The 24,392-nt window shown below is 45.9% G+C and overlaps 1 protein-coding gene and 1 long non-coding RNA gene across 8 annotated transcripts in view; both read right to left on the bottom strand.

Annotated features, from left to right (window-relative positions):
• bicd1a (bicaudal D homolog 1a) overlaps window positions 1–24,392 on the bottom strand; it is a 36,675-nt gene that overhangs the window by 2,331 nt on the left and 9,952 nt on the right. For 2 of the 7 annotated variants that reach the window (XR_007961858.1, XM_052061650.1), the window contains exons 2-10: window positions 19,866–20,078; window positions 17,547–17,699; window positions 16,357–16,863; window positions 14,728–15,120; window positions 9,722–10,480; window positions 1,891–2,042; window positions 1,590–1,800; window positions 1,052–1,100; window positions 349–387 (exon numbers count right to left, since the gene is read on the bottom strand). Coding sequence is in view for 5 of the 7 variants with exons in the window: in XM_052061650.1 (XP_051917610.1) it covers window positions 1,053–1,100; window positions 1,590–1,800; window positions 1,891–2,042; window positions 9,722–10,480; window positions 14,728–15,120; window positions 16,357–16,863; window positions 17,547–17,699; window positions 19,866–20,078 (2,436 nt within the window). In the remaining 2 variants the exon portion in view is untranslated. Of the gene's footprint in view, window positions 1–348; window positions 388–1,024; window positions 1,111–1,589; window positions 1,801–1,890; window positions 2,043–9,721; window positions 10,481–14,727; window positions 15,121–16,356; window positions 16,864–17,546; window positions 17,700–19,865; window positions 20,079–24,392 lie in introns of all 7 variants that reach the window. The other 5 variants (XR_007961857.1, XM_052061648.1, XM_052061647.1 and 2 more) reach the window with 5 other exon arrangements.
• Window positions 6,448–9,604, bottom strand: LOC127598202 (uncharacterized). Its single transcript, XR_007961869.1, has 3 exons — window positions 7,551–9,604; window positions 7,276–7,389; window positions 6,448–7,176 (listed from the first exon to the last, which is right to left on the bottom strand). It is a non-coding gene; the product is annotated as an uncharacterized LOC127598202 (long non-coding RNA).

Here is a 24,392-nt window from a genome sequence, read left to right as displayed (position 1 = left end):
GAGCGGTGGGAGGAGGAAATGGGAAAAAAAAAGATTTGTGCGTTTGTGTCTTTAGGTTTCATTTATGTTCGGCGCTCAGGCTGTTGCTTGTTCTGGCGTGCATGTATTTGTGCGCGAGTGCATGGTCGTGTGTGTGTGTGTTCGTATGCTTGCACGTGCGTGATCGGGTCGATCGTGGGAGGTTGGTCACTGCAAAAGTCGTTCTTAGGGCAAAAAAGTGTGCGTGTGATTGTGTGTGTGTGTGTGGCTCTTTGCAGTAACACAGTAAAAAAATGGCTCTTAGTCTCTGACTGGTTGGCCTATTTTCTAAAGGTAAATGTTTCCATTCAGACAATCATAATTCCTTACTGTTCTTCTCTGTCCAACTCAATTCAACTGCCAGGCTAGCTTTACTCCACGACGACCATGCAAACAAAAAAACAGGGCTGGGATTATTCACACAATCCTTGCAAAGACAGAAAAAAAGGTCCACTGATGTTTATCCAATGATCCTCAAAGGAGAACATTACAATTCCAAAACAGGGTTGGAAACAAAGGTTGACCACCATGCCTGAAGAACAGTCAGCGGCTGCCATGACAGACAGAGTGCTATTGATCAGGGGTCACCAAAACAGTGTCCACTGGCACCAGGTAGTGCCGGAGGACCACATCATTAGCATGTGGACCTGTGGTAAAAATAATCTAAAATTGGGGCACTGGGATTTTTTAGGAATTTCTTGAAGTGATCACTTCAAAATGTAAACACCTACAGAGATTTTGACAAGTGTTGTATACCGATAAACAATTTCCTACCTTGTTAGATCATTGTTGATCATTATTGTGGGGAATCATGAACATGATTAATATCTTCACATAGATAGATTGCTAATAATAATCGCACATAAGATCATGTCATTTAATTTGCAAGTTTATGGTTTCAGAATTCTCAATCAAACTTTTAGCACGTCACAATAACCACTAACCAGGAAATAGTTCCAGTAACCCCTGCTCTAGATAGAAAAAGAACTATAGTACAGCATGTTACCTGTATGCAAAGGAAATTCCCTCTCACCTTAGCTGTGTGGTGAGTGACGATACTGAGGCAGCAGGCTGCTGACAATCTACAAGAAACTGATACATTAGACACATACACGCAGTGGTGATGCTCACGGTTTAGACAAAACAAGGAGAACGTGACTGTAAAATATCATAGCAGGAAAGACACTGCCATCTTGTGATTAACAATGTGCATGTGCATGAATGAAGCAGGATGCTTGTGTGACTTTATTTCAATGATTTTCTTTTTGATACACCTGAAGGTTAAAAGTATTCCACGAAGAAACTTGTAAATGCAATATTGGATGAGTAAGTTATAATGGTGCTAATTAAAACAGGATGGAGTAATTAAAATGGTGTTCCAGGATTCAAAATTGCAGTATCATACTGCAGTTTATAGCTTTTGTCGAAAGAGGGCACCGCATACTCCCAAAACATACCGAAAAAAACATTCTGTGGCCATTTTCATTTCGTTTTAATTTTTCTTTCCGTCGTGTGTTATTAAATGTGTTTGAGTGATCACACTTCATCTGAGTAAATTCTGTGCCACTTACTTTTGGTGGGCTGCTTTTTATCTTGGGCACTTTAGCGCCGCGACCACGATGGATCTGCTCATGGTCAAACTCCAGATCTTCCAGCCGTTGGGTCAAGGCCAGTTTCTGCTGGATGGCCATACGGAGGAGAGAGTTTAGTGTCTTCTTTTCATCCTCCGCTGCTGCAAGTTGTCTCTGCATCTCATCCAACTGGGTAACATATTCATCACATCTGCAAAGACACAACAAAACAGACTTACCGCAATGTTTCTTCAAATCAAAGAAAAAAAAGATTTGCACCAACGACTGCTATTGCCCTCACCTGGTAGCAAACATTGCTCTGAGGGAGGAGAAGGTGGCGGCATCTTCTTTGAGGGCCTTCAGCTCATTCCTCAGCTTCATCATCGTCTCTGTCACCATCGCCTTTTCATTTTCATACTTGCTCTTCAGATTGGCCAGTGCTACCTCTGCTGTCTGCAATGCGGACAGTCAACTTTGAGTATTGTTTGTTTGTTTGTTTGTTTGTTTATTGAACATAAAACATATACAGTAATAATTTGACAGAAAATAAGGTAGATAAAAAAGTAAAAAGAAAGAAATCAGTCTTCATTCAACACAGTTATTATGTTCAAGGGAGTAGGAAGAAGTAAAAAAACGTATCTAGTCCTACCCCGTTACGTGTTTATATCTAATGAATCATTTTTATATCAATCAGAAAAGAAAAAAAGTAATAAGAAAGAAGTCTCCATTAAGGCTCATACTTTTCCCTTAACCGTGATATTTTTACAACTTTTGGTTTGTATCGGGATTATATACATCCACACCCTGGCACTCTTGTTGTCAATTTTCTCTTGTCTTCATAACGGATATTTCAATACCTTTCTCTATTTATCAACTTAGTTCTGATTTATCATTATATTTAATGTTTAGAATGTATCATTTTAACTCTGATTGATGGAGATTGTTTGTACTATTTTTTTGAATTTGTTTTTGAACTCAACAAGCGATTTACTCATTTTCAGGTCCGTTTTGAGATTATTCCACAGATTAACACCTTTGATAGAGACATTTCTTTGCTTGATGTTTGTTCTTGTTTTGAGTTTTTTGAATAAGTTGGTACCTCTTAAATCATAGCTGCTTTCTCGAATTTCGAAAAACTTCTGAATGTTTTGGCAGAGCAGGTTATTGTGTGCTTTGTACATTAATTGTACGATTTTAAAGTCAACCAGGTCATAAAATTTCATCGTATTTAATTTGATAAATAGTGGATTTGTGGGTTCCATATATTTTGATCTATTAATAATTCGAATTGCTTTTTTTTTGTAGTTTTAGAATAGGGAGTGTGTTTGTTTTGCAGGCATTTCCCCATATTTCCACACAGTAGGTCATATATGGTAATAATAATGAAGTGTATAACGTAACGATCACGGAAACCAATGAGCTGATATACGCTTCAGCATCAGTGATCCTTGAGATGCTTAGCTATAAGAGCAACCATGGAAGCCATGAGTCACGTTACCCACCATGGAAAAGACGGTTGGAGGCTAAGATCAAGAGGGCTTGGAAAGATGTGAGTCAATTGACGGATGCCAAGAGAAGTGTGATGAAAAGGCCGATACCCGAGAGGTACATCCCGATGACCATACCTGAATCACTCGAAACTGCCAAACAAAGGCTCCAAGCCTTGTTCAGCCGCCTAAAGCGGTACACGAAAGAGAATGAGGCCAGACGAATAAACAGGCTGTTCGCAACACAACCTGCGAAAGTGTACGCTCAGTGGCAGGGTCCTAACAACAGAGCTGACCCACCAAGACTGGAAACTGAAAGGTACTGGAAAGGCATATGGGAGAAGGAGGTTGCACATAACAGCAGTGCACAATGGCTGGTGATTCTGAGAGAGGAGCACAGCAAGCTCCCTGAACAGAACCCAGTTACCATAACAGTGGCAGACATACAGGAAAGAGTCTCAGATATGAAGAACTGGACAGCACCAGGCCCGGACACGGTCCACACCTACTGGCTAAAGAAACTCACAGCACTCCATGAGCGCCTAGCAGCACAAATGAACCAGCTGCTGAGGATTGGGACTCACCCAGGATGGCTAACCGAAGGGCGAACGATCCTGATCATGAAGGATCCCTCAAAGGGTGCAGTCCCATCCAACTATCGGCCAATAACCTGTCTCTCCACAACATGGAAGCTCATGTCAGGCATCATTGCGGCTAAGATAAGTGGACACATGGATCAATACATGAACGAAGCACAGAAGGGCATTGGTAGAGATACCAGAGGAGCCAAACATCAGCTCCTGGTTGACAGAACAGTCGCACAAGACTGCAGGTCCCGACGTACCAACCTGTGCACAGCCTGGATTGATTACAAGAAAGCCTATGACTCGATGCCACATACATGGATCACTGAATGCTTGGAGTTGTATAAGGTGAACAGGACCCTAAGAGCCTTCGTTGCGAACTCGATGAGCATGTGGAAAACCACATTTGAAGCCAATTCCAAGCCACTTAATAATAATAATAATAATACATCACATTTGTAAGCGCCTTTCACAACACTCAAGGACACTATACAGCCAAGACCAATAGTAAAACACAGATAAAATAATAAATAAATAAAGAAACATTTAAGGCGGGTAGGCAAGTCTGAATAGGTGGGTTTTGAGTTGGGTTTTGAATAAGGAAAGAGAGTCAATATTAAAGAATGTTGGGAGGAAGTGAGTTCCAAAGTTTGGGAGCAGAGCGACTGAAGGCTCTGCACCCCATTGTACTGAGACGGGCAGAGGGTAGAAAAAGGTGGAGGGAGGATGAGGACCTGAGTGAGCGAGAGGGAATGGAGATTTGAAGAAGATCTGACAGATAGGGGGGCGCAAGGTTATGGATGGCTTTGAATGTATAGAGAAGTATTTTGAAGTTGATTCTAAGTTTGACAGGAAGCCAGTGGAGCTGTCGGAGGATGGGGGTGATATGATGGAAGGAGGGGGTTCTCGTGATGATCTGGGCTGCTGAATTCTGAACAAGTTGAAGTAATTCAGACACTTACCCAAGTGTCCATCAAATGTGGTGCATCAAGGTGATGCACTCTCCCCACTGCTGTTCTGCATAGGACTGAACCCCCTAAGCCAAGTAATCACCAAGACAGGCTATGGATACCGCCTCAGAAATGGAGCTACAATCAGTCACCTCCTCTACATGGATGACATAAAGCTGTATGCTAAGAGCGAAAGGGACATAGATTCCCTGATCCACACAACCAGGATCTACAGCAGCGACATCGGGATGTCATTCGGGCTTGAGAAATGTAGTCGGATGGTGACTAAGAGAGGAAAGGTAGTCCGCACTGAAGGGGTCTCACTCCCTGAAGGAACAATAGCAGACATTGAGGACAGCTACAAGTACCTCGGTATACCACACGGCAATGGCAACCTCGAACTGGCAACAAGAAAGCGGCTACGGCCAAATACCTCCAGCGAGTGAGGCAAGTCCTAAGAAGCCAACTCAATGTCAAGAATAAGACGCGGGCAATAAACAGCTATGCCCTGCCAGTGATCAGATACCCTGCAGGATAATAAGGTGGCCAAAGGAAGAGATTCAGAGCACGGACCCGAAAGCTCCTAACCATGACAGCACCCTGAGACTGTACGCAAGCCGAAAGGAAGGAGGCTGGGGACTAGTGAGTGTGAGAGCCACTGTCCAGGATGAAACATCCAAGCTCCATGAATACATCAAGGAGAAGGCTCCAAAGGATGATGTACTCAGAGAATGTCTCAGACAATGGGGAACAGAGGATGAGGCGCTGGAAGAGGGACCATCATGGGAGGACAAACCCCTACACGGGATATACCACCGGACCATAACTGAAATGGCCGATCTCAAGAAGTCCTATCAGTGGCTAGAGAGGGCTAGCCTGAAGGACAGCACAGAGGCACTCATCCTTGTCACGATTCGGTTTGGGGACCAACAGGTGGCACTGTAGAGCTCCCCTGGCAGCTGCACACCTGTTGGGCATAGGTAATCAGGCCTATAAAAGGACTCTTGCCCGCACACTCAGTGTCGGGTCATTGTTGCTTTGCTACTGTCATGTCTGTTTGAGTCATGTTTTGGTTGCCGCTAGTGATGGGTCCATGAGGCCTCATGAGGCGTGTCGACACACTGACACACTGTGTTGATACTGTGCTGATACTGTGTCACTGACCACTGCCACCTGCTGGACCTTCAAGATCCCTGCATCCAACCCACTCAACAGACTGAACTGTCTGATAATTTTTTTGTATATTGAACATATAAAATATACAATTCGGTAATAAATTGGCAAAAAGTGAAGGTAAGATATAAAAAAAGGAAAAGAAAATAGTCATCATCACAAATATGTGTTCAAAGGAGTAGAAAGAAGTAAAAAAAACCCTAGAGTCCTACCCCTTCTTATATATGAATTGATCATTTTTCAAAATAGAAAAGAAAGTCTACATATCAACAAATGCTTTTACCCTTATGAATGCTGTACTTATACATTTTTACAACTTTAGGTTTGTATATACAGTACATACTCATTGGAGCACAAGTATATGTCGATTTTCTCATATTCATAATGGATGCTACATTTCATTAATATATTAAATAATCTCATCAATGTATTCCTGATGTATTGCTATATTTCATGGGTGTATCGAATTTATTAGCTTAATTCTGATTTGTGTAGTTGTCTTGTACTACTCTCAAATTCATTTTTAATCCCAGCAAGAGAGTTACTCATTTTACTGGTCCGTTTCAGAATCATTCCACAGATTTACACCTATTACAGATACACTCCTTTGCGTGATGTTTGTTCGTGTTTTGGATTTTTCTGTATAGGTTAGTACCCCTTAAATTATGACAACTTTCTCGAATTTTAAAAAGCTTCTGGATGTTTTGGCAAAGGAGGTTATTGTGTGCTTTGTACATTAATTGGGCGATTTTGAAGTCAACCAGGTCATGAGATTTCATTGTTTAATTTGATAAACAGTGGATTTGTGGGTTCCGTCTATTTGGAGCCAGTGATTGTTCTGATTGCTTTGTATTGTAGTTTTAAAACTGTTTTACTGGCATTTCCCCATATTTCCACACAATAGGTCAAATATGGAAGTAATAAAAGTGTGTACAAGGATTTCTTATTCAGCACATCCTTAGTTTTGGGAGGATCCCTATGGTTTGGGATATTTTTCTTTTATTATCTATTATGTAGCTGCCAGCACGGTTTTGCATCTACAACTGTTCCAAGACATTTTCATAAGGTCATTCATCGATTTGATGAAGTGTATACAATATCATTCACATCCATGCATTCATTTTGCAACATTCAATGTGTTCAAATAATGTGAAGATCATTTGAATGAGGATGCTTGTGGGCTTTGATTTCACATTTTTATTGAGAAAAATAAGATGCTCCAATGTTTTAAACTTCAGCCTGTTGCGTCTTTTACAAGCAATTTCTCCTGCTGTGAAGAACACACGCTCACAAGGGACGGATGTGGCTGGCGTACAAAGGAACTCCTTTGCGAGGTGGGAGAGGTTTGGGAAAGAAGTGTGTTGGTCCTTCCAGTACAGCTGCTTCCTGGAACCTTGATTGTCAAACATGGAGTGGAGAGTCAACCAATAATTACTGATTGTCAATTAATCATCAACATAGCAACCGTGAAAAGATGAGAACGTTTGTATACCTGGCGTAATACCGGGTGTATCGCGAACTTCATTCTCATGCTTGGCCCGATAATGCCTCAGCATGGTGGAGGTGCTTCTGTTGGCGAATTGACTTGGCAAATTCGACATTTCACCTGTAATGAAATGTGAATAAGAAGTAACTAAGAGTTACCTTGAAATGTATTCGGATTAGAATGGTACAACACGTCAATAATCTGAGAGGCACTCGGTGAGTGCCTCTCGCCGAGAGGCTCTCGGCGACAGAAGGCGATTTGAATAAATAAATAAATAATACCTTATTCTCCAGGACATCAAAATGGTCCCACACGGCGGATGATTTGCGTCTCTGCTCCATAATCGGCAAGGAAGGCAAGGCACGAACACGAAGTCTGCACTGACACGAGCTTCGACAAGCGAGCGTGAGTGAGGTCTGGCTTGTTTCGGCAGGTGTTCCTTATAAACACTGTGTGGCGGGCTTTTGCTGCGTCAACGCCCTCTGCACTGAGTCGACGCCCCCTGGACTAAGTGGCGCAGCCTGTACTGTGCCAAGCAGCCGATGCAGTCTAAACTGCACCGGTGCAGTTCACGTGTCAATTAGCAGCCTGGACTGTGTCAACGCAGCCGATGTGTCAATTAGCAGCCTGGACTGTGTCAACACAGTCGATGTGTCAATTAGCAGCCTGGACTGTGTCAACGCAGCCGGTGTGTCAATTAGAAGCCTGGACTGTGTCAACGCAGTTCACGTGTCAATCACGTGACGTAATGAGCCAGCACATGCATCGACACGTGGTTTGCTCTGTGAGCCCGGCGCATGTGTCAATGCATCGGTGTCGCTGGACCCATCACTAGTTGCCGCTATGTTTTATCTTCAGTCATGAATTTTGTTTGCTACTTTGTTTGCTTAGGATTTAGTTTTCTGTGTTTTATCAATACACATCTTCAAATACACCCTGCTCCTCTCTCCTGTCTGCTTTTTGGGGTCCACCACCACCATGCAACGTGACAATGACCCGACCACCTGGACCCCGCAGGTACGATGGATTGGTCCCTATTCCACCATGTGCCTGGCGGAGCTCGTTTGCGGCCGACACCCTTCCCCCTTTCAGGCAGCGCTGGTGATGCGGCTGTCCTGTTTTCGTCTCGTCAAGCCGCGTCTACGGTGGGCCGAGCCGCGTCCGCGTCTACGTTGAGCCGAGGCTTGTCACGTTTGTTGGAGCGAAGTCACATTCACGTCGACGACAAGCCGTGCCACGTCCACGCCCACGTCAGGCCGAGCCCCTGTTCACGACCGGCTGTTCCTTGTCCCCCGCTACGCCGAGCTCCGTCCACGTCAGGCCACGCCCAGCCAAAAGGATTGCCCTCGCTTTTGTCCCTGGCGAGGTGAAGGTCACCTCGCTTATCGTTCCTGCATTTCGGCGAGGCGAAGGTCGCCGTCGCGTTTTGTTCATGTTCTCCGGCGAGGCAAGGGTTGCCGTCGCTTTTAGTTCCTGTTCCCTGGCGAGGCAAGCCTTTTGGACCACTTTGGGACGTCTGGGATCCGTCCCTTGAGGGGTACTGTCACGATTCGGTTTGGGGACCAACAGGTGGCACTGTAGAGCTCCCCTGGCAGCTGCACACCTGTTGGCCATAGGTAATCAGGCCTATAAAAAGGACTCTTGCCCGCACACTCAGTGTCGGGTCATTGTTGCTTTGCTACTGTCATGTCTGTTTGAGTCATGTTTTGGTTGCCGCTATGTTTTATCTTCAGTCATGAATTTTGTTTGCTACTTTGGACTTTGTTTACTTAGGATTTAGTTTTCTGTGTTTTATCAATACACATCTTCAAATACACCCTGCTCCTCTCTCCTGCCTGCTTTTTGGGCTCCACCACCACCATGCAACGTGACAATCCTGGCTGCTCAGGAGCAGGCCCTGAGCACCAGAGCCATTGAGGCCCAGATATACCACACCAGACAAGACCCAAAGTGTAGGTTGTGCAAAGAGGCAGCTGAGACGATCCAACACATAACTGCAGGGTGTAAGATGCTGGCAGGGAAAGCCTACATGGAACGCCATAACCAGGTGGCTGGCATAGTCTACCGAAACATCTGTGCAGTGTATGGACTGAAAACCCCAAGGTCAGAATGGGAAACACCTCCGAAGGTGGTGAATGACAGAGCGAAGATCCTGTGGGACTTTTGGTCTAAATATGATCAACATGATGATCTACATTCTACACCTAAGTACCATTCAAAAATATTCGAAGAAATACAGTACTGGTATAGAAACGGGAGTTTTGAACATTCAGAGACAGCATCTCACAAATGAACTTCAATATATCAAACAACACTGTAAGAAGCTATGCACAGCTTACAAATCAAAGACAGCCAACCAATTATCATGGCTCATTAAAAAGATAATTGATGCCCATCTAAGTTTCATTTTTTTTGTGGTGTTTTCAAGTTCGAAAGAGACTTGGCTTCTCACCTGTTTGTTGGCCTTCAAAACCAGTCTGAGTGTGGCTATCTGCTCTCTTTTGGTACTAAGAAGCGACTTGAGCTTCAGAATTTCCTCCAAACACAATTCTTTGTCTTTATCGAGCGTGGGTGCAAGCTCTCTGGCAGCAGCCCTCTGCCTGGACAACTGCAGGGAGCGGTCAACAGCCCTCTGCAGGTGCTTGATCTGGTCTCTAATAATGGCGTTCAAGTTGTAGATATTCATGGGCTCCTTCCGCAGGTCTCCCACTGCCTCGGAGGGCACCGGTGATTGGCGAGGGGACATGCTGGTCACAGGCGAGCTGGTGGTGTTGCGGGTGGGGCTACCGTGGTGGATGGGAGAGTCCGCTGCATTGGTTGTTGTGTCACTGTGTTGGGAATCTTTAGACGGGGAGTCCATGGGACTTCGCTGAGCCTCAGAAGAGCAGAGTGCCGAAACCGCAGCCAGGCGTCGAGCTAGGCGGGGTGAAAGTAAAGCCCGGGGCTCTTCAGAGCCTTTGAGGCTGCCGTTACGTGTGACTCTACTCTGCCGGTAATAGTCGAGCATGACGCGGTTGGGTGTCTCATTATTGCACAGGCACACGTGGTGGTAGAGCTGAGCAAGCTCCTCGCTGAAGGTCACCAGCTCGTCCTGTGCCGTGTTCAGAAGGAGCTGACTCTCTGCGGCAGTACTCACAGCAGCACGTAGCTCCGCCTCCAAGCTCACCACCCTCTCACGGCCTTCTCGTAAAGTGTTCTCCAAATGGGTTACCTGAATAGAACATTAATTCGGATTAACTGGAGGCAATAAGATACGACGCAATTAATACAAGAAGAATACCCCTCCGTGAGTCGTCACCTTACCGTGGTGGAGGGGTTTGTGTGTCTCAATGATCCTAGAAGCTAAGTTGTCTGGGGCTTTATGCCCCTGGCAGGGTCACCCATGGCAAACAGGTTCTAGGTGAGGGGCCAGACAAAGCACGGCTCAAAGACCCCAATGATGATCGAAATAAATGGATCTAGGTTTCCCTTGCCCGGACATGGGTCACCGGGGCCCCCCTCTGGAGCCAGGCCTGGAGGTGGGGCTCGTTGGCAGGCGCCTGGTGGCCGGGCTTACACCCATGGGGCCCGGCCGGGCACAGCCCGAAGAGGCAACGTGGGTCCCCCTTCCCATGGGCTCACCACCCATGAGAGGGGCCAAAGGGGTCGGGTGCAATGTGAGCTGCGCGGCAGCCAAAGGCGGGGACCATGGCGGTCCGATCCTCGGCTACAGAAGCTAGCTCTTGGGACATGGAATGTCACCTCTCTGGCAGGGAAGGAGCCCGAGCTGGTGTGTGAGGCAGAGAATTTCCGACTGGATAGAGTCGGACTTGCCTCCACACACAGCCTGGGTTCTGGTACCAGTTCTCTCGAGAGGGGTTGGACTCTCTTCCACTCTGGAGTTGCTCACGGTGAGAGGCGCAGAGCAGGTGTGGGCATACTCATTGCCCCCCGGCTCAGTGCCTGTACATTGGGGTTCACACCGGTAGACGAGAGGGTTGCCTCCCTCCGCCTTCGGGTGGGTGGACGGGTCCTGACTGTTGTTTGTGCATATGCACCAAACAGCAGCTCAGCATACCCACCCTTTTTGGAGTCCTTGGAGGGTGTGCTGGAGAGTACTCCTGCTGGGGACTCCCTTGTTCTGCTGGGGGACTTCAATGCTCACGTGGGCAATGACAGTGATACCTGGAGGGGCGTGATTGGGAGGAACGCCCCCCCCCCCCCGATCAGAACCAGAGTGGTGTTTTGTTATTGGACTTCTGTGCTCGTCACGGATTGTCCATAACGAACACCTTGTTCAAACATAAGCGTGTCCATATGTGCACTTGGCACCAGGACACCCCAGGCCGCAGTTCGATGATCGACTTTGTAGTTGTATCATCGGATTTGCGGCCGCATGTTCTGGACACTCGGGTGAAGAGAGGGGCGGAGCTGTCAACTGATCACCACCTGGTGGTGAGTAGGCTCTGATGGTGGGGGAAGATGCCGGTCCATCCTGGCAGACCCAAACGTATAGTGAGGGTTTGTTGGGAGCGTCTGGCGGAATCCCCTGTCAGAAGGAGTTTCAACTCCCACCTCCGACAGAGCTTTTCCCATGTTCCGGGGGAGGCGGGGGACATTGAGCCCGAGTGGACCATGTTCCGTGCCTCTATTGTTGAGGCGGCCAATCTGAGTTGGGGCCGTAAGGTGGTTGGTCCCTGTCGTGGCGGCAATCCCCGTACTCGCTGGTGGACACCAGCAGTAAGGGATGCCGTCACGCTGAAGGAGTCCTATCGAGCCTTTATGGCCTGTGGGACCCCAGAGGCAGCTGACGGGTATCGACTGGCCAAGCGGACCGTGGCTTCGGTGGTCGCCGAGGCAAAAACCCGAGCGTGGGAAGAGTTCGGTGAGGCCATGGAAGCCGACTTCCGAACGGCTTCAAGGAAATTCTGGTCCACCATCCGACGTCTCAGGAGGGGGAAGCAGTGCACCACTAACACTGTGTACAGTGGGGATGGGGTGCTGCTGACTTCGACTCGGGACGTTGTGAACCGGTGGGCAGAGTACTTCGAAGACCTCCTCAACTCCACCAACACGCCTTCCTTGGAGGAAGCAGAGCCTGGGGACTCTGAGGTGGGCTCTCCTATCTCTGTGGTTGAAGTCACCGATGTGGTTAAAAAGCTTCTCGGTGGCAAGGCCCCAGGGGTGGATGAGATCCGTCCGGAGTTCCTCAAGGCTCTGGATGTTGTGGGGCTGTCCTGGTTGACACGCCTCTGCAACATCGCGTGGTCAACAGGGAGAGTGCCTCTGGATTGGCAGACCGGGGTGGTAGTCCCTCTTTTTAAAAAGGGGGACCGGAGGGTGTGTTCCAACTACAGAGGGATCACACTCCTCAGCCTCCCTGGTAAGGTCTATTCAGGGGTGCTGGAGAGGAGGGTCCGTCAGGAAGTCGAGCCTCAGATTGAGGAGGAGCAGTGTGGTTTTCGTCCCGGCCGTGGAACAGTGGACCAGCTCTACACCCTTAGCAGGGTCCTTGAGGGTATGTGGGAATTCGCCCAACCAGTCTACATGTGTTTTGTGGACTTGGAGAAGGCGTTTGACCGTGTCCCTCGGGGAGTTCTGTGGGGGGTGCTTCGTGGGTATAGGGTACCGAACCCCCTGATACGGGCTGTTCGGTCACTATACCACCGATGTCAGAGTTTGGTTCGCATTGCCGGCAGTAAGTCGGAATCGTTTCCAGTGGGGGTAGGACTCCGCCAAGGCTGCCCTTTGTCGCCGATTCTGTTCATAACCTTTATGGACAGAATTTCTAGGCGCAGCCGAAGCGTTGAGGGGGTCCGTTTTGGGGGCCTCAGTATTACATCCCTGCTTTTTGCAGATGATGTGGTGCTGTTGGCTCCTTCAAACGGGGCTCTCCAACTCTCACTGGAGTGTTTCGCAGCCGAGTGTGAAGCGGTTGGGATGAAAATCAGCACCTCCAAATCTGAAACCATGGTCCTCAGTCGGAAAAGGGTGGAGTGCCCCCTCCGGGTCGGGGGGGAGATCTTGCCCCAAGTGGAGGAGTTTAAGTATCTTGGGGTCTTGTTCACGAGTGAGGGCAGGAGGGAGCAAGAGATCGACAGGCGGATCGGTGCAGCGTCTGCTGTAATGCGGACGTTGTATCGGTCTGTCGTGGTGAAGAAGGAGCTGAGCCAAAGGGCGAAGCTCTCAATTTACCGGTCGATCTACGTCCCAACCCTCACCTATGGTCACGAGCTATGGGTCGTGACCGAAAGAACGAGATCCCGGATACAAGCGGCTGAAATGAGTTTTCTCCGCAGGGTGTCCGGGCTCTCCCTTAGAGATAAGGTGAGAAGCTCAGTCATCCGGGAGGGGCTCAGAGTCGAGCCGCTTCTCCTCCACATCGAGAGGAGCCAGATGAGGTGGCTCGGGCATCTGATTCGGATGCCTCCTGAGCGCCTCCCCGGTGAGGTGTTCCGGTCATGTCCCACCGGGAGGAGACCCAGAGGAAGACCCAGGACACGCTGGAGAGACTATGTCACCCAGCTTGCCTGGGAACGACTCGGGATCCCCCGGGGAGAGCTGGAAGAAGTAGCTAGGGAGAGGGAAGTCTGGGCTTCCCTGCTAAAGCTGTTGCCCCCGCGACCCGGCCCCGGATAAGCGGTAGATAATGGATGGATGGATAGATAAAAAGTATATAGAACCAGTCAAAACTCTGGCTACATTTCTCATGATATTCAGTGACAGTTTTTAATCCGCATGTCATGACGAGTGCAAACTTTTCCATTCATATGGGCAGCAGACACTGGCAGAGAATAAATCCGGCACCACCATCCGACGTTACCAGTCCATATTGTCCTGATAGAAAGTGTAACTAAAGTGCATTGAATATTCTCATTTGGCAAACGATATTGATTAAAGTGCAGGGCCAGGCAAAATGATCTGACACATTTGTAGATTAAATAAAAGGCAAATAAAGTAAAGAAAGAAAAAAAGGGAGCAGGAGCAGTATTGTGTCAATTTTTTCAAATGGAGTGTCACGTGAGAGTGCTTGAGAGCCAAAATAATTTGCACTGCCAAAAAAAAAATCACCAGAACAGAATTATTTTCAGTGAAGTCTTTGCGTCTTGGGAGAATTTTTTTGAATAAAAAGACATCGTAAAGTGAGAGAGAAAAGAGTGTCTTATCACATATCCATCCATCCATCCATTTTCTAATCCGCTTATCCTCACAGGGGTCGTGGGGCATGCTGGAGCCCTTCAAAGGGGTCTTTGGACACTCTGAACTGGTTATCAACCAACCGTAGGGCACGCGTGTTGGTCTCAACAAAAATTCACGCTCACAATCACACCTAGGGACAATTTGGATGCATGTTTCTTTTTTTTTTTTGTGGGAGGAAACTGGAGTACCAGAAGAAAACCAACGCAGGCCCGGGGGCCCCTTTTCATACGTAGATGTTCATGTTTTTTTTTTTTTTTAAATACTGTAGCGACAACAAACCTGTTCGCCCAGTGCGCGTATTCTGTCGTCACTGTGAGCATCTGCTTGTGCCTCCGCAGCCTGGCTGTACTTCTCCTTCAAGGCCTTCAGCTCTGTTTTCAGGTTGATCACCTCTGTCACCGCCACCTTGTATTTACACTCCAGAACCTCAAACCCATTTATGTCCACATCACAGTGACCATTAGCTTGAGGTGACATTGTCCCGTCGGCATGTTTGTCACTGTCTTGAGGGTCATCCAGCCCTTTGCCACCATTAAGACGCTTCATGGCGTTGACGCGCTCCGTGAGGCGATGGACTCGCTCACTCTGCTCGGTTAGTGCGCCTTGTGTGTGTTGCAGCTGGGTCTGCGATTCCTGTAGGTTCATGAGCAGTGCAACTTTCTCACGCTCTACCTGAAGGATAGAATTAGAATTCACAAAAGAATGCTGCATAATCATGTCATGAACAGACTTCACCGTCTTTAAAATGTGTTCAAACACCAAGAAAGATGAAACATTTGGGGTCTAGTAATGATCTGTATTTCTAACTGTGCAAAAGTATACTGATAATAATTTTGTCATTTTTGAGGCAATGAACTGCCAAAACATCAAAGTTGAACCCACTGATTTGTCAATCCGGTAAAAGCTGTGATGGTTGAACTGAGAGAGCAGCCCATTTTCTTATTGAATATTCATTTCACTAAAAGGTGTGTGACAACATTTCTCCATAAAAGTGTCCTGGTACATTGGCGGTGTAGTATTTCACGTAACTGACATTTATGCAGTTGGCACAAGCTTAGTTGAGAATTGCCTTGAATTTTGATGTGTGGAACGGGCGAGACAAGTGATTAATTTGTTGATTCGGTGAGGGGTTCCTCAAGACTTTCGTCCATATGTTAGACATGCCGTATGAAGTTATGTGCTTCACATGCTGTAAGTATACATGATGGTGGCACATTTACGGCTTTGTGTTTCTAGACCAAAAGCAGAAAATGCCAGCCCTCGTCCGTGTCTCTTCTCTGCATCCCTTTGTTGTGCTGCTCACGTCCTAATCATCTTGACAGCACTCTCAAATGGCCCACGCACATGCATCACAACAGTTCTCTGTTGCTGCCTAATCTTAAAACAAGGCAGCAATTTGAGCAACATCGCAAATGCCAAATGTCAGTTTGTCTTTGCAATTGAACAGAACTTTGTCACTAAAGATGGCTATGCCATAAGTAACTAAAAGAGCTTCAGGGAATTCACATGTCATAACAACAGATGATTTATCTTTTCCAATGGGAGGATATCAACTTGTGTTAAAGAGAAAAAAAAAACATTGTGATTGTCAATTTCTGTCAGAAACCTTTTATTATCACTGATCTTAATTCGATTATTTGTGTGATTATGTGGATTAAAGCAGCATACTGACATCTGAATTAACTAAATGTCCAGTGAAGCGTATTTAATCAAATTCATTACATTTAAAAGTCCTCTCACTCCCTATCCATCACATATGCATTTGTCTAACACACAAACACTGATGTCTCGGAATTATCTTTATATGGGATGGACCTCTGCTGTTATTGTTATCATAGCGATAAGAAAACATCAAGTGGCTGCTAAGAGAGTGAGCAGCATACCACAAAGTCGACTTCCTTCACTGACCTGTATGAGCTGCTGTTTGAGCTTCTGCATCTCCGACAGGTTGAGCTCACTAAACAGGTCAGGTACCGGGTGCAGACCCTCGCTCTTTCTGCCCGCATGGTAGTCTTCATTCATTTTGGCCAACATGGCGCCCGCATGAAGGTGACCGTTGTGCCGACAACAGTCCTCACCGTTGCCGTTGACAGCGGCAAGAACGCTGCCGTTGCTGCTGTTGGCGCCGTCGCTTCCGTTGACCTCCTCCGGGAATTTGAGGCCTTCAACGCCAGTGACAGTGAGGGCAATGTGGGCGCCCGCGCCGTAGACGCTGTCACTCAGGCTGAGGTGATGGGCCAACTCTTTTCGCAGATTGTTCTTCTGCTCACGCTCACTCTTGAGGGCATCCAGGGCCTCTTCCAGTTGCCCAGCAGAGATTTCTTTCAAACGCAAAGCATCTTCAAGTTGGCTGTTGAGCAGAACAGTCTCCTCTTCAAGGACCTTAATCTCATGCTTGAGACCCTCATACTCCACCTGATAACAAGAACAAAGAGGAAAATCCAGAATAAAAGAAAAACATCCCTGAATATTAGAACAGTATTTATAAAGAAATACTAAAATTGCTAAAAGAAAAAAAAAACTTTCACTGAGCTACAATACCAGAGTCCAAATAATTGAGCCATAGAATGACAACATATCACAGAAATTCACAGTGACCATGAAAATATGTGTGAAGCGTAAGTGCTTGTGTTTAAGATAAGATATCCTTTATTCGTCCCACACTGGGGAAATTTACAATTTAAGGCGTGACATGATGGTTTGAACCCGAACTTGCTAGAATAGTGTTTTCTGAATTGATAGCACCTTCTCAGAAATTTACGTGTGTGTGTGTGTGTGTTTGTGTGTGTGTGTGTGTGCTTGCGTGTGTTGAGGGTGAGGGGTAATAAGGTTTTTAAAGAAGGTGAACAACCACAATAAAAGAATACATATCAATGAGTTCATTGGATCTTGTACATGTTAACTACAAGGTACCGGACAACAAAATTGTCATAAATTGTGGGGTGCAGACAAATAAGATGGCAATGCAGGTTAGCTCAAGTTGCCTTTTGTAGCTATAATGTGTAACAGCAGGTAGGGCTACTTATAAATAAAGAGTGTGAGAAGCCAAAAGACATGACAACACCTTCATTTGAGTATTTCATGGCTTCACCACTGACCTGGCTCTGCTTGAGCGTCGAGACCAATTTCTGCAAGGTGATGTTCTCCTCCTCGAGCTCTGTGTAATCCTGAAGGAGCCTCGTTTCTCTGAATTTATACTCCTTGTTCTCTTCCCTCATCCTACTCCTCTGGAGCTCCAGCATTTCATTCGTCTATGGCACGGGAACAGGAAGAGACAAACTGACATTTTAAATGTGCTATGGTTTGTATGTGACCCCGAACGCATGACAACAGACAGGAATGGCGTTTGCCAAAAACCTTGCGGAATTTATTGTAGCCAATGTAAAGTCAACTCAGAAAAAAAGCAAAGAAACTAAAAAATAAAGTTTGAGGGAGAACGCGAAGAATCCACAGGGAGAGGAAATAGCTACACAGGAAGGGAAAACTTCATGAGGTGCCTACCAGGGCTCAATGCAGGTGGTTACGCCACAAACGTGCACTGAGGAGTGATGAGCTACAGGTGAGTGATTAGCAGGTGAGCCTCGGGTGTGAGATGACGAGCACACTGGCTGAGAAGGCTCCCTGACGGGCCCCTCCCTAAGAAAATGTAGACTACCGGCCCGGTAGTCCGGTGGTTAGCACGTCGACTTCGTAGTGCAGAAGGTACCGGGTTCAATTCCAGCTCCGGCCTCCCTGTGTGGAGTTTGCGTGTTCTCCCCGGGCCTGCGTGGGTTTTCTCCGGGTACTCCGGTTTCCTCCCGCATTCCAAAAACATGCATGGCAGGCTGATTGAACACTCTAAATTGTCCCTAGGTGTGAGTGTGGGCATGGTTGTTCGTCTCTGTGTGCCCTGCGATTGGCTGGCAACCAATTCAGGGTGTCCCCTGCCTACTGCCCGAAGACAGCTGGGATAGGCTCCAGCACCCCCCGCCACCCTATTGAGGATAAAGCGGTTCGGAAGATGAATGAATGAATGAATGAACTGTCTGTAGTGCAATTAAACGTGTAAAAAATGCTTTACAAAAAAAAAAAAAAAAAAGCCCTACGGCCTGATTGTAACGTGCAAAGTGGCAGTCAGTGATTATTTTTGTGCAATTTGCAATGTAATCTTTAAATAGTACTTGGGGGGTGTGGCTCATCTAAATGATAGGAAAACAGGAAGGTGTGTGTGTGTGTGTGTGTGTGTGTGTGTGTGTGTGTGTGTGGGTGTGTGTGCGTGTGTGTGTGTGTGTGCGCGCGCGCGTGTGTGTAGGAGAGTGGACAATGCTTTCACTTTTACGAGATGATGACGAGACCGTACATGTAGATCATTAAGAAACGATTTGAGCTTCATAAATGCTGACAGCAGCTCTCAAACTCTTGAAGCTAATCGAGGCTAAACGTCCGTACTAGTCTACTGCAATATTTGAGCTAACGATACAGCGATTGGTTTCAGTGCTAGTTTTTATGGGGAAAGCAAGGAGTGCAGAAAGCATCTCATTCATTGTGCTGTGATGCTTCCAAGTGTACAATAAGTCTTGTAGTAGTTGTGCAACCTTGCTCGTTGAGTCCCGCATGTGCCAAGCTCAGGGTGTTTATTCTCAGTTGAGACCCGGATTTGCAACCTACAATGGCGTCGTGGCTCCGGTGTCTGACCCCCAACTCGAACTCCAATGCTGCCCCCCCCCCCCCTCAATGTCTGCAGACATGCCTGCGCATATGTAAATATTTTCCCCCAAAACACTGGAGATCTAAAAAGAATTCTTGCGCCACCCAAATCAAATAAAATGAAAAATAAAACAAACCAGGCATTCGCTTGTGCATCTTTGCGAGCTCTTTAGGATAGACGTCAAAGTCAATTAGAAATTTCCTCCAACAGAAGTAAATGTACATCGCTCTCGTGTCACAGAACATCTTGTCACAGAGGGCTGACCTCTTTTATAACATCTCTTGGTGGATTCTGTTCCTTGGAGTCGTAACAACTTTTGAAATAAGTTTTGGGAATTAGAACATGCCTCGAGCCTTTCATAATAATGAGGAGGAGAAATAAGAGGAATAATAATTCCTCTGACTATGCCAAAGTACATCTCTTCAAATACGGCTCAATGCCTTTGTAATTCATGTTTTTTTCAGGTTGTAGTTAATTTTTTAAAATGGGATGATACTAATGCACACCAAGTGATAGAGCTGTTGTTTTGACATTGTCTTTATGGCCAAAAATATGGCCAATCTACAATTGAAAGTTGTATGTTGTGCTTGTTTGTCCCACTCCCTTTTACAACAATTGTGTTTTTCCTCGAGATTAAATTTTGATTCCTAACCTAAATTTGTATTACGAGATGTCGGGGGATCCTCTACATTGGGAGTAACCTTGGGAAGCATGACCTTTGCAAACTCACTTCTCGCAGATCCAGCACGACTGCGTTGAGCCCCTCGTTCTCTGACTGGGTGTTAGAAGCTGCGGAGCGACTCAAGGTCAGCTCTGTCTGCAGCTCCAAAAGACGAGACATGTAGTACGCCTCCTTGGAGGCAGACTCCTGCAGCAACGTCTCCTCATTGCTCTCGCCGTCCTCGGCCACCTTGCGCTGGTTGCTGTACGCTTGGCCGAATGCCTGAGGAAATGAAGAGCGCAGCTTGAAAAATCAAAGTTTGTCATCTTGGCATGGAAGACAACAACCATCACAATGATGTCTGCAAAGCAAAGCTTTCAAGCGTTGTCCCTTAACCACAATTGCGTTAACTTCTACCGATGAGAGATGAGGTTTCATTTGATCAATAGACACACTGTTCCCATTTTCCTGACACAGGTTTCCACAGCAGTGAGAGCTGGCGTGTCATGATAAAGCTGCTGAGGCTCGAATGGAAAAATCAAAGTGAGGAGACACCAAAGCAACTGAGCTGTCATTCTGCTGCAAGCAAATAAACCCGAACATACATGACATGGCATGCATCATCAACAATTATTCAAATACATTCACGTAGGTTTCCGAAAATGTCACCTGGAGGTTAGCAGAGGTTAATTCCCTCAACTGCCACCACTGTCGATAAATGAACACACAAAACAATCCAGCAGTTTTTAGGAGAACAGCTAGAATGTCACAGGCAGACCTCTTTGTCTGACAACATAATTTGACCGGATCAGGAAATAAATTCCATATTTATCGTGCAAGCATCCGTGGTTGGTAACTTAGTAAGTTGGAATGTTTGTGAGGCAGATCCATGTCATTTTTTTCCCAATCTGCAATCACCACTAGTGATGGCAAACGTTAAATGACATTGAACAAACTGTAAAGCAAATAATGACCGAGGAAAAGAGTGTACACATTTGAATACAAATAAAGCTTTTACGATTCTTTACAAACAACAAATTCCAACCTCGTCTAAGGAGATTTGATATGCAGACAAACCAGCTAGACAAATTCAGTTGTATTTTCCAAATTACATTTCAATTGACCGGCCTGCTGATCTAGTGGTTAGCATTTCGACCTCACAGTGCGGAGGTACTGGGTTCAATTCCAGCTCCGGCCTTCCTGTGTGGAGTTTGCATGTTAATCCCTGCGTGGGTTTTCTCCGGGTACTCCGGTTTCTTCCCACATTTCAAAATCATGCATGACAGGCTGATTGAACACTCTCAATTGTCCCTAGGTATGAGTGTGAGCGCAGGTGGTTGTTTGTCTCTGTTTGCCCTGCGATTGGCTGGCAACCGGTTCAGGGTGTCCCCCGCCTCCTGCCTGAAGAAAGCTGGGATAAGCTCCAGCATCCCCCCGATCCTTGTGGGGAAACCCACAAGAACCCAGAACCCACAGCACCTATCTTTTGCATTAAGACACTTTTCTCTCCCAATACCTAATTTTTTCCCTTCTCTTACACATTCTGCGGTTTGGCGTTTTACCCACCCGCTGTCCCTCCTTGGGAAATGAACACTGACATTCTGGTCAATGATTAAGAGAACAAAAGAATGAATTAATGCAAAGCATTGTTTGAATGAGCACAAATTCCCACTTCGCGCAAGAGCAGCTGCCAATGTCCGAGCAGCAGCTCATCACCCACAGCTGAACTCTGCAGGAGGAAGAAGGGAAAAGCTGGCCTCATGGGGCCCTACTTACTGGATTTCCACCACACCGAGAACACAAAAGGGAGAATTTGTGATGTAAAACCAACAGGAGGGCTATTGCATTGCAAATTTGCAGCACTGAAATCCACAGACGCAACACACATATACATGCGAGCACACGTCCACATACACAAACACACGCAGACACAGCACTCCAAAAGACTGAAATATGTGTCAAGAAAAAATATAACCCTTCATAGCACACAAGCCCCAATTCCAATTAGGCTGCTGATGACTAGCGGACAAGCAAAATGTTGTAAATTGCTTACCTCTGATATTGATATATTACTGTATACCCATTGTTGACAAGGATTGGACTAAAATTCTTCATATTACCACAACACTTTTGGACGATTACAACTATTTGGGAACAGTTTTAGCGGACATTGTTCCGGAATGACAGCAACCCATCCACAAAGCAAGGTCTCTACACGCGTGTTAGGAAGAGTTTGCTTTGGAAATACATGCCAAGCTATGTCATCCACATCAGCCATCTCAGACTTCACAAATGCTCATCTGACTATAACTCTTATCAAGGGTCTTGTCAGAGGAGTAAAGTTACAATGGAGGATCCAACACCATATTTTCTTCCATTTTCCATTCCCGGAGGTGAAAGTTCCCACTACTTTCAGTATGTTCACATTGTGGATCAATTTTATCAGGAAAAGCAAACACAACAGCCTCTAGAGCAGTGGTGTCAAACATATGGCCTCCGGGCCGGAACCGGCGGCCCCGAGGAGGTTCGAGGATACCTTAAAAATTACATCAATGTGATTTTTTTTCTTGTAAAACAAATAAGTGCTATCAAAATTGAAGTACAACGTTACATTTGCATTATTTTTAGTTAGTAGATTCACAGACAAACAGATGGACTGCCAATTATTTATCATTACGTTCATGGAGATTCATTTTGTTTTCACGCAACAACCACCCTCCATGCATGTTCCTAAAAGTCCACCACATTTGGCAAATGCCCCACATAAGAGGGAATCGAAGAAAGTGACACTTAATGGCTTGTGACTCATTGCCCTCCTCCAATGCTGTGGCCGGCCTGTTGCTGTTGCGGGGCAGCTACCTCCCAGCTAAAAATAACACAGTGACAGCTGTGCGTTTTTCAACTAATTATGTGAAAAGCGGTGATAACGCATAAGTGCTGAATCATTGTGATGATGGCTCCTGGCTGTCCTGTATGGGCCCATTGTCTGTCCTACTTGGGAGACATAGCACCGTTCTTCTTGTAAAGAAGTGTGTGGTAAGGGTGAATAGCACTTCCTCAGGATAATATTCATTCAGAATCGGCAATTGGCAGCTCATTTGGAGAGAGAAAGCAGCATAATGAATTTGGCCTCAGGCACTTTGGCCTTGTGTGCCTCAGTGGCTCAAGTCCAGACAATGGGGCTGCACCTGCATGTACTCAGCCAGAGGCTGGAGAAGCTTACATGGGACGCAAACCCGGAGAAGGGGAGGTGAGTAAGGTGTTCGAACTCCAAAATCCTTACCCATCTGTGGTAGATGCTAATAAGGACTCAGGGGAGTGCCCGCTAGCTGTGCACCGTGTGCGCACTTATCTATTTTTACACTCTTAAACCCCAATTACACTCAATCGTTGTTCATAATTAACTGCATGCATCAGGTCTGCCTCATAGTCACATTTCTGGGTGAATGAACAGCATTTAGAGAGTAAAAAATAACGTTTGCCTTCTTTAATTACTCACTGTGGATTAATGATAAAATAAATGTTAACTTTAATGAAACTGTCAAAATAACCTCATGAATAATCACTTTTTAGTTAATTCACTTACGGTATAGCGCCTTAAGTTTAATTTGAATGTAACAAATCATACAGTTTGAGGACCATGATTTCATGCTTGGAAGCCCAGTCACATTGTGCTGTTGCCTCTGCTGTACACACTTTAATCACGGGGAGGAATTTTAATACAGTCAAACCTCGTTTTTCGAACGTCTCTATTCTCGACCAAATCGTTTTTTGACCAAAATTTTAGATTTTTTTTATGCCTCGGATGATGACTGAATTTCGGTTCTCGAGCAAACTGAGCGCACTTGAATGCGTCACTTGACTCTTGCCTTTCTTACACGAGGAAGTGACGCTTCCTCGTTTAGTATTCCATGGTGAACAGATGTGTTCAATAAAGATTTTTTTTTGTTGAAACAGAGCGTGGTTTCCGTTTTCAAGCAAATCGGTTTTACCACAGCCTTCTTGAATGGATTATGATCGAAAACCGAGGTATGACTGTACTTTTATAGTAAATACACCAAATACACAGCTCAATAAGCAGCAGTAATATACATCATTCTTCACAGAGGATAAATAATGTATGCCTGGGAGTATTGTTATATTGTTTGACTGCATATGTTGCTGCACTATTTGTGTTTAAATATCCATTGATTAAAGTGTTACAACCAGGGTTATACATTAACAACCTGCAACCTGCCAAATGTGGGTTCAAATTCATTTTGGCGGATGTTGATAAAAACGCATGAGTTTGGGTTTTGATTGCGTCAGTCAGATATACTTGGGCATCGATGGCCAACGCATGGGACGATTAGGAAAATATGAAACGTTTAAGTGCAATATGGGATGCAACATTTCATTCCCAATGAAGGCACAATTCCGTATTTTAGTGTCAGCCTGTCTACACTGTTTTGCATGGGTTAGCATTAACCCAGCACACTTTCGTGATGTGATTTGGTTACATACACAATTGTAATTGCTTTTGTATAATGTTTAGCTTTTCACTTTAAAACAAAACATCTTAAAGCAAACAAGTGGCCTCTTTTTTTGAAAAATTAT

The sequence above is a fragment of the Hippocampus zosterae genome, chromosome 3, assembly GCF_025434085.1.
Source record: "Hippocampus zosterae strain Florida chromosome 3, ASM2543408v3, whole genome shotgun sequence".
NCBI classification, from domain to species: domain Eukaryota; kingdom Metazoa; phylum Chordata; class Actinopteri; order Syngnathiformes; family Syngnathidae; genus Hippocampus; species Hippocampus zosterae.
This window is presented reverse-complemented; position numbering and strand designations above follow the sequence as displayed.